This window comes from Seriola aureovittata, chromosome 10 (genome assembly GCF_021018895.1).
Source record: "Seriola aureovittata isolate HTS-2021-v1 ecotype China chromosome 10, ASM2101889v1, whole genome shotgun sequence".
Classification (NCBI taxonomy): domain Eukaryota; kingdom Metazoa; phylum Chordata; class Actinopteri; order Carangiformes; family Carangidae; genus Seriola; species Seriola aureovittata.
In genome coordinates, this window is record NC_079373.1 from 10168616 (window position 1) to 10181520 (window position 12905).

The window sequence follows — 12905 nt, forward strand, 5'->3', positions numbered from 1 at the left end:
AAAATGACAGTAAAATAAATAAATGACAGAGCAGTATTTTGATCTGAGATTTCATTGGTAGGTTAATTGTTTACCCTCTTACGGTAGAAACAGTTATGCAATGTTATGTTTTAAATCATGATTAGTGAATTTACGCTCCACAGGACAAACTCATGGCGGAATAATGACTCATGAATGATACAAACTGGTGCCTGGGAAAATAGTTTGGAAGAAGTTCTGGCACAGATAAATGAAAATTCTAGTCCAGTCTGTGCAAGCTCACACAGTCCAGAGAAGAGATCTCTTCGGGCAAAATACATGTAACCACCTGTGGAGATGGACCATGGGTGTGCAAGGAGCGTTTAATTACTCAACAGTTCCAATTAGCTCCAGCCACAGCTACATGAAAATGATACTGTGTTAACACAGCTATAATGAATACATTTGATACTTTAAGAATATTTTCCCGATGATACTTCTGTATAAAGACTGAATGAATAACGAATAAGGGGCCAAGAATGTACCCATTAAAATGATACCAAACATATTACAGTAAAAATCAAGGTCCACTTTAATATGGAAGGTGGTTCATGAGTTCATAACAATGATAAAGCTGCCAACAATGGTTATCACGACTAAAGATTGACCAGAGACATAAAACGCATGGAAAGTGTTAGCTAGATTGAGCCTCTGTTCTATTAGGAACAATTTTGAATGGAGGACATTTACATGATCTGAAAAGGTCTTCTATCACTGATTATGTTATGCTGCTTTATACTTCACTTCATTTCAGTGGGAAATGTTGTACTCCACTGCAGTTTTTCTAAAGCTACAGTTACTTGTTACTTTGAAAATAATTCACAAAAGCTGGGAAGGAAGGGGTGTTTCACCTATTTAGAAGAATTTCACAAGGCTTGGAAAGATGGTCTATTAACATACAAAAAATTCCTCCATGATGCCAGAACCTCCTATTCATCATTGATAGATGAAAACAAGCACAAGCCCAGGTTTCTGTTCAGCACTGTAGCCAGGATGACAGACAGTCATAGCTCTATTGGGCTGAATATTCCTTTAGCCCTCAGTAGTAATAACTTCATGAGCTTCTTTACAAATAAGATTGTGAATATTAGAGGAAAAATTCATCACTTCCTTCCCATAATTGTAGTTTGTGTCCAGTATAGTAGCCTTGAAATCAACTGTGACGCCTGATTTATATTTAGACTGTATCTCTCCTATAGCTCTCTCTGAACTAACTTCAACAGTTTCTTCATCCAAACCATCCACTTGTCCTCTTGACCCTCTTCCAACCGGACTGATCACGGATGTTTTTCCTTTAATCAACACGTCCATATTACATCTGATCAACTTGTCTTTATTAATGTTATAAATAGTAGTTATGTAGCACAGGCTTTTAAGGTTGCAGTAATTAAACCTCTACTTAAAAATCCCGCTCTTGATCCAGAAAGTTTAGCCAATTACAGACTTTTTCCGACCTCCCCTGGAACATGTCGTTGCATCACAGGAACCGCACTAGACTGGATTAAGCCATATTCATCAGATAGATTTCAGTTTGTTCATGTTAACAATGATTCACCGCTACGAAGTCCAGTGAAAGCTGTCACTTAACACACAACAAGAAGCACAATTGAAAGTTACCCTGTGTACACAACGCCAACAAAAAGCGATCCAGCCACAACCATTAGCCCACGCTAACGACCGTTAGCTAGCTGTTAGCTAGCCATAGCAATTATTAGCCAAACAAATTCATAATATTGGTACCAGCGAGAAAGCTAACGTTATCATGCCTACTGTAGGCGGCCACTGAAGAAAACAGAAATGTAACAATATGTTGCCATCAAGTTACTTACCATCAAGGAGAAGAAAAGCCATTTCCGAGTCAAGGTGGAGCCCTTTAGCCGCTCTTAGGGGCTCTCCTCTCGGTAAAGGCAGAGCAGCATGAATTGGCGGAGCCGGTAACTTTGAAATCTTTATGGAGGTTTTGATAATCCACCGGCTGACCGAAATCTGAGCTGGTGGTCCCCATGGAAAGTCCACCTGTGGTCTGGTCCAATGTTTTTCGTGGTTTCTTCAGTGTAGGAAATTCTGGACTGTAACATTCACCTGAACGCCACATTGTGCACTGTGTCATCTCGCCTGTGGGCAGTGCCTGTGTGTTCACGAAACTATGTGAGGACCACAGGAGGGAGTCTCATGCACTAACATGCACGCATACACGCATACACGCATACACGCATACACGCATACACGCATACACGCATACACGCACGGACACGTACATGTACATGCTGCCAGACCAGATACCAACAGGTATAGTGCTGGTGTGGTTTTCTGCTCAGGACGCCATTACTCCACTATATCTTTATAAAAATAGTTTGCTGCTATATTATTGCTTAAAATCTTATTTTACCCTGGTAACATTTGCAACTGATTGGATAACTGTCAAAATAATTGCCAACCAAGTTTTATTTCACTTGATTAATAACTTTTATTGATGTAAATTGTTGCAGCAACATAAAATATGTTCTGTAATGAGTATTTTTACTTATGGGTCTTAGATACTAATAATTTTTACGTAAGTAAAATGTTGAATGTATGATTTGTAAGGGAATATTTCAATGATGATACATAATAACATAAATAATGCATGATATACTTCTTCCAGCTGTACCTTTAAGACTTGAACCATGGGACGGGAAGCGGGATTCAAACATGTAGCTCCGCCTCTTCTGCTTGACATTCCGGAAACAGAAACTAAACATCAGTCAAAACAAAATGGGAGCATCGTTGGACACTCCAGCGAGGTGTCCCCTGTGCAACGAGTTGACCCGGGAGCCCGTTACTCTGAAGTGCAACCACCGGTTCTGTCGACGGTGTATCGGAGACTTGTGGAGCATAACGCCGAACGGGCCGTTCCATTGTCCGGAGTGGAGGTGTAAAACTGTGTACCAGACTCTGCCGTTTGACCGCAGCTTTATACGGCCGCCCGCCCCGAGTCGACGAGCTCAGCCTCGCGGCACTGCAGGTACAGCAGGTACAGCAGGTACAGACAAAACTGGGTTGTGCGTTAAACCGCTCCGTTAAAAATAGCTGTTTATTAAGTCGCCCAATACACAGTACAATAAATGAAGGTGTGACTGGAAGGTAACCTTAGCTAATTTATCTAACTTCCGGCAGGTATCCCCTGAACAGGCTAATACTTAATTTTCGTATAATGTTATTATACACATAGCTGCAAGCACGCATCATTCATTAGCTACTTTTGCACTCTAAGTAATAATAAGCCGGATTTCCTAAACAGGAAATACAACCCCGGTGAAAGAAGATTCTTTGCTTAACTAAATGTAATATTTAATTAAAGATCAAACTTGAGTAAAAGTACAAAAATAGTTTCAGCAACATGTACTTCAAGGATCAAAAGTACTGGATTTGGGTGCCATGACTGATACGTATGTTGTTATTGTTATTATTAGGTCGTTAATACTGACAGCACCTCAGTGTTGGAGTTAGTCAAGATAGAGCTAGTTTTACCTGCTTTACTCTAGAGCTGCAACAATTGGACTGGTGGAACAACAGAAAACTAATTGGCAAATATTTTTTTAATTTTTTTCTATTTTCTAAGCAAAATACCAAACATATGAGAAGCTTTAAATAACTGAGGAGGTGGTGCTTCTCTTTGCATGACGGTAAAGTGAATATCTTTGGACTGTTGGTCAGACAAAACAAGACATCTTAAGGCATTACCTTGGTTGTGCCAAATTGTAACAGCTACTTTTCATTATTGTCTGATATTTTATAAACAAAATGAACAATTGATCGACATAAAAAATGACTGTAACATTAATCAATAATGAAAATCATTAGTTCCAGCCCTATTTTACTCTCTTTGATGGAACTACTAACATTTGATAGACATCTGAAATATGACTACAAGATGTATGAAGTATCATAATTGAAATACCCAAGTACCTCAAAATGTAATTTAAATACAGTAATTGAGTAAATGTACTTGGCTATTTCTCCCAGTTTTACACAACAGGAAGTGAAATCACATCTTCAAAATATCATTAGCTCTTGTGTGATTCAATGGTAATCTTGCTCCATGTTTGTTGACGCTGACAGGGGTCAGAGTGGCTCGATGGTCATTTTTAGGCCAAAGTTCTTCTTTAGCAGATAGTCAGTGAGGGTAAAAGTCTAACTCACTTTTTATGTATTCTTTAGTATGTGCCGGTGCAGTTTTCCTGTGTTTGCCATAAATCACTATGATTTTTAAGACTTTTCCCGTCTCCAAATTATGTAATTTGTATTTCACTGCTTCTGACTGATGCCACAAGGATTCAAGCAGCGACTTTAAATCACAATTGTTCTGACAGCTGCAAGTGTTGGTCTTTTTAAGTTTATTATCGATCGTAAAGATGCACCGATATGATATTCAGGATCGGTGTCTGTGTTTATACAGATTTTTTGAGTGGACCAGGTAGCGGCCATAACATGACCAAACCACAGTAAATACAGTGTCTTTGTCAAATTTCATCAATAAAAGGAAGTATTTTCACCAGCAGTTACATAAATCAAGTCATGGGTGAACGTACAAGGCAATACAATGGCTTCAGGAAGTGCAAGTGAGCTACACAGTCACTGCTTGAATTGCTTAAAGTGGAGCTGCTTAATAGGTATTAAAAGTTTAGTGCATTTGTTTTGGGCAATAGGCAGCTTGTGGGAGTTTATGTAAAAGTGCTAAATCAACCTACTCTATTTTTCTTTAGCCACATCCAGTAACGATGAAGAAAACAATTCTGACTCGACACTGAGGAGACCCTCACTCACCAGCAGACTCCTTGGGAAGAGAAAGGCCAGCACACCTGCACCAGAGCAACCTGACACAAAGCGATCAACTGTGGAATCTCCCCGTGAGCAGCCCAGTGACGCAGAGACTCCCACAACTTCCTTCTCAGATAAACCTGGGCAGTCGACAGGTGTGGAGACATCCAAGAAAGCATTGCACCCAGAATCTACACAGTCTGAGCGTGGTGATGGCACATCCTCCAGTGACAAGTCTGACAACAAGGCAGTATCTGCAAGTGATGTGCCACAAGACAGCTCAGTCCAGCAGAGCCAGCATAAACCAGAAGAAATCACATTGGATGACTCTGACAGCTCAGATGAAGTAGATATATGTGATGCACCTCCTCTTGCAATACCCAGGAAAGACACACAAGTGACAGGAATTCATGCCTCACCAACAAAATCTGCCTCACCTGCCAAATATGATTTCCTTCCTGGTGAAAAGTCTCCAGTACATAACGTCAAGTCACCTCTGATACTCACCAAACATCCTGCCGCTGCTCCAGGATCCTCCAGCCTTGGCGTCTTTTCCAGGCCAGAAAACAAAAATGCCAGCCCTGTGCCCTGTCATTATTGCCCTAAAACTGGGTATCAGTCTGCTGTGAAGACTTGCCTGGTGTGCGGAGCTTCCATGTGTACAGAGCACCTGCGTCCCCACCTGGACTCCCCCGTGTTTCAGAATCACACCCTGGTTCCTCCCATGGAGGACATTTCTCCCTGGAGGTGCCAGGAGCACCAGGAGATAAACAGAATCTTCTGTCGCCAGTGTGGAGTGTGTGTGTGCACGGTGTGTACCGTCATAGGCTCCCACCGTGACCATGTGTGCATCAGCATCAGGGAGGCAGAGAGCGAGCTCAGGGTGAGTGGTGAATTATAGAGCCATACATACTGTAAGATACATAGTTGTTGTGGTTAAAGTTGAGATGCATCTAAACCTAGCCATAGCAATAAATCATTGTTTTTTCTCTGTATGCCTTTTTCCAAGGGGAACCTGAAAGAAGAGATCAAACAACTGCAGGATGCTGAACAGCAAGTGAAGAACAGAGTGACTGAATTTATGCAGAAGAAAGAGACCTCCACAGTAAGAGAATGAACTCTACTGTTCTCTCTAATTAATGCTCATATTTATACAAACTGCTCAGTAAAACAGGATAAGATATATTCTTACTTTGGCCTAAGGTGATATGTATGTTATTAGATGTGCAGACTTATCTGCATGTTTTTGAAGTCAAAGAAAGTCACAGTGAGCATCAGGAAATTATAGCATTTTATTGAAATTTCAGTTTTTTAAGCAGATATAATCAGCTACAAATGGTTTGCAGTTTTCACCAGTCATGTGTGAGACACATTCAGTTTCATGTCACACGGGTCATTTTGTCAAAAATACAACACACAATTGTCTGAAGAAAAACACAACATTGTGTAGTTCAATTTAGGCAGAAAATACACACATACATGTAAAACGGTTCTGTATGCAGTGCACAATACTAAAGTTTACATAAGTTTATTATTGTACCATATATTCATTTGGCAGAGGTGTTTCATCAGTATGTGATGTTCGCCCCAGAATTGAGGATGTTTGCTTGAATTTCCCTGTGGTGTATTTCATTATTGGCCAAAACGATGTATACATTATCTCTTGTATGTTCCTCTAAGAATAATGGCCCCTTCCCTCTTAACGTAGTTGACCCTCACTCATATGTAGACAAATCAAAATACATCTTAAATGCCACAGGACAACGTACAAGGCGTTATTTCAAACATTGGTACTAAAAAATAGTGATGTAGTTGCTACGTTGTACGGATTTTTCTGTTGACAGCAGAGGAAGTTGTTTTTCATATATGTTCTAGATGAAATGTCCACATTGCTGTTGAAACAGTGTATCTGCTGAGGTTGGGCTGAACCCTCCGGCCATCCTCTCTCTATGTGAACCCATGGTTTACAACATGGTCAACCAACATTGCTCACACTCCTCACTCTCCCTCTCCCTCTCCCTCTCCCTCTTACTGCAACGTTGCCGTCCAACGTTTGTTGAAGACAGGAAAACTCACCTGTTGCCTAGTTGTAGTGCTTACGCCTGGTTGATGAGTTTACAGTTAAGCGCCTAAGTGTCTGTCCACTTGACGGCCTTGTTTGATCACTTGGTTCATAGGTGTGGTACAAGGCAGTACTTTGAAATGGCAAATAAGCGAAAAGTTAGATTTCTGTGTGTAATGTAGAGAAGTGTGTTTAGTGTGAGGGAGGCTGAGACATTGCGTATAGTTTGGTTTTGTTCCTTGAGTGTCAGGTTTCATTAACTGTGTTATTTTTAATTTTACTGTGCAAGCAATCGTAAAGAACTGTATTACACAAATTCCAGATTTCTAATCACCATTAATAAACAATATTAACACTCTTTAAATGTTTAAAGTTAATGTTTAAAGTTCACAAGGCTTGAAAAAAAAAACAACATAATCTTAAATTCAGATTTCTAATTAATTGTTTGTTGGTTGAATGGTAGACCAGTGATTGGACTTCAGAGTCCTCTAACTGCAATGACAGATGAGAAAAATATAACATTACGTGACACTGACTTACAGTTTGTCTGTCCAGGTGCTTTTAAGTGAGGCACGAGAAGGAGTGCAGCAGCAGTACAGAGCCATCAGAGAGGCCCTGGAGCAGGAGGAGCAAACAGCTCTTGAGTGTGTGATAAAGGAGGAGAGCAGGGTTCTGGGTGGACTAGAGGAGAAACTCAGCCACCTCCGGAGCTCCCTGCTGTCCATCCAGCAAGGCCTCCACACTCTGGAGGGACTGGCTGATGCCAAGGGAGATAAACGTATACAGGAGCAGGCCTTCATTATGGTGAGTTAAGTGTTAGGAGGAAAAAAACTCTTTGTTTGTTTATAATATATATATGATATACTGTTGGCTTATGAAAACTAACCCACAGAAAATGTGTTTTCCGTCTTTCTCACATGACAGGAGTACAGCAAAGTCACCCATCTGTAAGTGATTTTCTTTCAACTTCTACCTCGTTGCATGGAAAACAGCAATTTGTTGAACATGTCAATAGCTAAATGTGCTACCAACAGAGCATACATACATAACAGCTTTAAAGTGCTGATTCATCCTAATTAGCACACAAACACGTTAAAAAAAATCTGTAGCAATGTGTCTTTCCAGAGACAGTGTCCCTGTTAAGTCAACAGATATTTTGCTGTGACCAGTTTTTTTTTTTTTTTTTTTTTTTTTACCTGCAAAAGAGATCAATGAAGATGTTACGTTGATATCACTAATAACAGCTTCAGCCTGTTGTGGTAGATGTGTAATGTGGGTACAGTTCTGTGTGGCCATTTTATTATTAATATTTACCAGAGTGTGCTTGTTTGCTCATTTGTATATTTGTTAATATATATTTAACATATAATTTTCTTTATTGTGCCGTATTTAAGTGTTGCTGGTCACTTACGTTGTATCTGTTTCTTTCTTTTTTTGTGTCTGTGTAGCTATGTCAATATACCCTACCTTATGGGGTCATCAGGGAATAAAGAGGTCTAATAGTCTTAAGTATTTATGCTCCCTAAATTCTCTGCTTCTTTTCCCCAGGGCTAGTGACAGAGGAAACTTTGTGGGGCAGTTTGAGGCTCCAGAGGAAGTGGATCAGGCCCGGCTGAAATGTTTGCAGAGGTGGACAGAGAAGCGGCTGGACACAGTCATCATCACTGTGCCAGGCAAAGACAGAGACCTCTACAGATTGCTCTGTGAGACAAGTGGAATTTTTTTATACTGGCACCTGTTTACTCTCCACTTAATTACTGATGAATCACATCCAATTAAACCAAAGGACTAAATGCATCCTGTACGCTTAAAGGTGCTATATTCAGTTAGTCTTAATGTTCTGAAAATTATTTTATTTTTTATTTCCTTTCCTGTGTACAGATGGTACTGTCCCCGTCTTGGATGCAGATACAGCCCATTCCAAGCTGCAGCTGTCTGAGAGCAACAGGAGGGTGACCTACAGCGAGGCTCAGCAGTTCTACACAGAGCACGACGCTCGCTTCAGCTCCTTCCCACAAGTGCTTGCCTCCTGTGCCCTGGAGGGGGGCCGCTGGTACTGGGAGGTGAACGTGTCTGTGGAGGACGGCCGCTGGAAGGTGGGGCTGAGTGAGGGACAGATTGAGAGGAAGGGCCAAAAGGACAACTCTCGTCTGGGCTTCAACAGCTACTCCTGGTGCCTCGCCTGTGACAAAAGGAAGGTGGAAGCTCTGCATAACAAAGTGTCAGTTCCTGTGGATGCGGACATGCTGCAGAAGGTGGGAGTGTTCCTCGACTTTGAAGAGGGTATTTTATCATTCTTTAATGTGACACCAGGGGGCAGTCTAGCTCTAATGCATTCCTATAAGCACAGGTTTACTGATCCTCTTTACCCAGCCCTGTCTGTGTCCAAAACACAGCTGGCCATCTGTGATCTGTTCCAGTCATAAACCAATGCAATACTGACATGTCAGTTCTGCTGTAAAAATACAGAACACATGAATGTACAGTGCCTTTTTTGTATGTGAAAACCACTTCTTCATAAAACTGCACCATGTTGTAAGATTCTCGGGAATGATGTCATGCACTGTTTAACGCTGCAAAAATGTGATTTTATATTATGTCATAGAACTGGATTTATCATGCTAGAATTGCTGTTCTCTTTACATTGCACCTGTAACATTCCAAACAGAGGTTGGATATTTTCCATATCAGGATGCTCAGTTTTAAGTTAAGTTTCAAGTTTTTACTTTGAGATTGTCAGTGAGCAAATTAGATTTATAAATTGGTGGCATATGAACAATATTGATCAATAAAAAAAACTAAAAACATTTGGATAATATTTCCATTTTTAATCTGTGTTAAAAATGTTGGAATTGTTGAGATGTTTGACACCTTTTTCATCCTGTGGTGAGCCATTGTCCTTCTACAGAAATAAAAGGTCAAAGTTTCAAAAGTCTTGATACTTCCTATTTGCGTTTAAATAGAAACACAGGTGTGTGAGTGGGTGGCGTGTTTTCCCTCAACAGGTGACAGTTGGTGTGCTAACTTTAAACTCTCACTGCCCCCACAGCATGTGAGATTTACTGACAACAAACACTGCCTTTGGCACAAACTCCTTACAGCGTCACAGATCGTTACTGTCGCTAAATTGTCCTCCTCCTTGCAAACTCTGAGGCTCATTTATTCTGACCGGGGGTCTGTGCAGTTGACGTCACTGAGAGGGATCAAAGTGTTTACATTAACTCCTTCTAGATGATTGGTAAAGCAACAGCATGCCAGTGGTTCGGGGACAGCTGGCCATGGATCAAGGTTGATCCAGACCTGTTGACTAATTGAGTAGCTTGAAATCTTCAGGATCTACTGAACGAAATTAACTACAACTGTAAACAACTGAATGAAACTCGTTCGCAACAGCTCAGGGGAATAGAGCTTTGTAAATAGCGAGGTATAATCACCACCTACAGTTATTCTTTCATACTTTAGTCATTTGTTTTGCCAAAATGTCTGCTTCCCCTTGTGATAGACTTTTATTTGGCATAATTTCAGACACTTGAGAAACTTGAATCCACGCAGGTGCACCAGTTAACCATGGCAACAATTTCACACTTTCAGCCACATGATCCAAAGGTAGTCAGAAACCCTCTTTGGGGCTTTGCTTTTTTCTCTCTCTCTTTCCCAGCTGGCACATGAAGGCAGGATGCAATATCTAGGTGGGAGAGAGGAGGAGGTGGCTTTAACAGTCAGGATAATTAAATTCTCCTCTCCCTGTCCATCCAATGGTCTCTCAAACTCAGCCAGGCTCATACAAGCTTTTCCAGACTTGTTACCATTAAATGAGATGAGCTAAGGGCGTATACTGCATTGGCAGGGAGCAGTGTGCCAGATAGTTAATAAGGAATAAAATGTATGTGATATTGAAAGCTCTAGGCGGCTTCATTGGCTACTAATGAGCCGTCACTAAACCAAAGTACAAGAGGTCTTCATTAGTAATCCCAGGAGCCTCCTATACGCTGAAGGTAACAGCCAAAGCATCTGCTTGTCAAAATGTCTTCACATAATAAGATACCCTTGCCTACTTTTGGCTGCTGTGGTGAAATGCACTTGGTTATTTCTGTCTCAGAGGAATATGCAAAGAATCAAATCCCTAAATTACCACTTCAGTGGCGTGGTAGTGTAGACTGATAAATTACTCAGTGGATGTGGCCTTGTCAAGCAGCTGAAAAGCCGCTGAATTCTGATGACGGTAAGCTTAACTTGATTTATGGTAATCTATTGCTCCTTTCCACTCGTGCTCTCAGGCAAATAAACAGAAATCATGAACAGATTGGGAGGAGAAGGCCAGTCAATAGAGGGTGCTATTTGCTTTTAAAATCAATACTTAATTAAAAGGAATCTAGACTCGGCCGACTTTTGAAAATAGTCTTACATTAATGTAATTTGTTTCTTTCAGGAAATGCCTTTCTTCTCCAGCAGATTCGTAATGAAGCAGTACAGTAAGTGGATCTCATTAGCAAAGCTTTCCCAGTCAATGCTCTCCTTTAGATGTCATGCTTTTACCACTCATTGTCAGAAAGGAAAGTGGAATGGCATGAAATTACAGAGGTCAGAGGTTTTCAGACGGATGGTGGGCAGCAATGCTTTCACTTAAACCGTCTTCTTAATGCCACTAAATGTCACTCCTCCTCTGTCCCAGCTTTTTTGACTTTGACCTGTTAGTTAGACTGCTCAGAGGTTAAACATTTCTAGTTCATTATCAGAGATTGATGTATAGAGCCATTTGATGTGGGCTTCAAATTAAAAGGCTCTTTCTGTCTTTTGTGGGAGTAATAGTAACTGCACAGCACAGATTGCTTTTTTTCTCCTGGGCTGGGAATAGTAGCCAATTCAATTTGCATTCCATGGGAAAATGTGCCCCGAGTCAGCCGCTAACTCCTGGGTCGAGATCAGTCAAACTCACTGATTGGAGTCATGATAAGTCAATTTAGCATGTAAAATCTTACATTTACAATTCAGAAAGTATCAAACATCTGTGGAGAGATCTGAAAATGGCTGTCCACCAGCGGTCAGCGTCCAACCTGACACAGCTTGAGAGGATCTCACTGGATGAAAACATCCATTCTGTCTGATCAACTGTCTTTCCTAATCTTGGCTGCCGTAAATGACATGTTCTTGCTCTTTTTATAAAACCCAAGCAAAATATGAACCCATTATTTTGCATGAAAATATAAAGTATTGGAAAGAAACAACAAATATATATCAATAACTGATAATATAATTAGTAATTTGTAACAATCTCCATTATGTTTGGAAAAAGTTTTAAGAAATGCTTTAACAAATCATTTATCACTTATATTTTTCATCCAGGTGGTAAAAAGAGTCTTTAAGGATTCTTGTTAAATGACCCTCTGAGTTTTTCAAAGATTAAACACAATTTTTCAAGCAACACCAAGGACATATATCAAACACTGTTGAATTCAAGCATTTACTTCCATGTTGCGCCCACAACATCCTAGCTGGTCAATGTTATCTGGCACAGGAGCTGTGAAGTGTGTTGCTTGTGAACAGGGAGCAGAGATGTGACTGCTCACACATGACAAACATGTGAGCTGCCACCCTCACCTTCTTTAAGATTCACAGTAGTCTCCAGCTGTTTTTAAAACTATTCATTGATTCCTCTTGCAAACATTAGGAGGTTTTTCACAGACCCCTTTCAAATGAGAACTGGATCAGTATCTCGGAGGAGAGCACAGGAGGTCCTCTGTGTGTTCCGCCTTTGCTTTGTTCACAATGACGTAATACTGTCAAAGAATGGGCCTGTTGTTACGTATCCTTCAGTATTATCAGCAAATCCTAGCTAGCAACAAAGCAAGCAATGATTTTGTCTCTCTACCAAGTTATATCAAAGCTTAATTAGCTCATGCCAACTTAATTTATGTCCAAAAAATGAATAAAAACAACTAAAAGAGTAATAGTTTTGAATCTAGTTGCTATTTTCCTTTAATAAAGACAGCAAGTGTGCTTTAAATAGTGAATTCTACTTGTTAAG

The 12905-nt window shown here is 40.4% G+C and overlaps 1 protein-coding gene across 3 annotated transcripts; it reads left to right on the forward strand.

Annotated features, from left to right (window-relative positions):
- The first annotated feature begins 2740 nt into the window (after window positions 1-2740).
- si:dkey-29p10.4 (E3 ubiquitin/ISG15 ligase TRIM25) lies at window positions 2741-9806 on the forward strand. 3 transcript variants are annotated; one of them, XM_056388381.1, is made up of 7 exons: window positions 2741-3040; window positions 4764-5701; window positions 5828-5923; window positions 7436-7684; window positions 7805-7827; window positions 8429-8583; window positions 8762-9806. In XM_056388381.1, exons 1-7 carry the CDS (start codon window positions 2773-2775, stop codon window positions 9304-9306), a joined length of 2274 nt encoding a protein of 757 aa, XP_056244356.1. In that variant the 5' UTR covers window positions 2741-2772; the 3' UTR covers window positions 9307-9806. The 3 variants fall into 3 exon arrangements, with proteins under 3 accessions (XP_056244356.1, XP_056244357.1, XP_056244358.1); XM_056388382.1 differs by having other exon boundaries at window positions 2741-3031; XM_056388383.1 differs by having other exon boundaries at window positions 2741-3022.
- Window positions 9807-12905: the final 3099 nt, after the last annotated feature.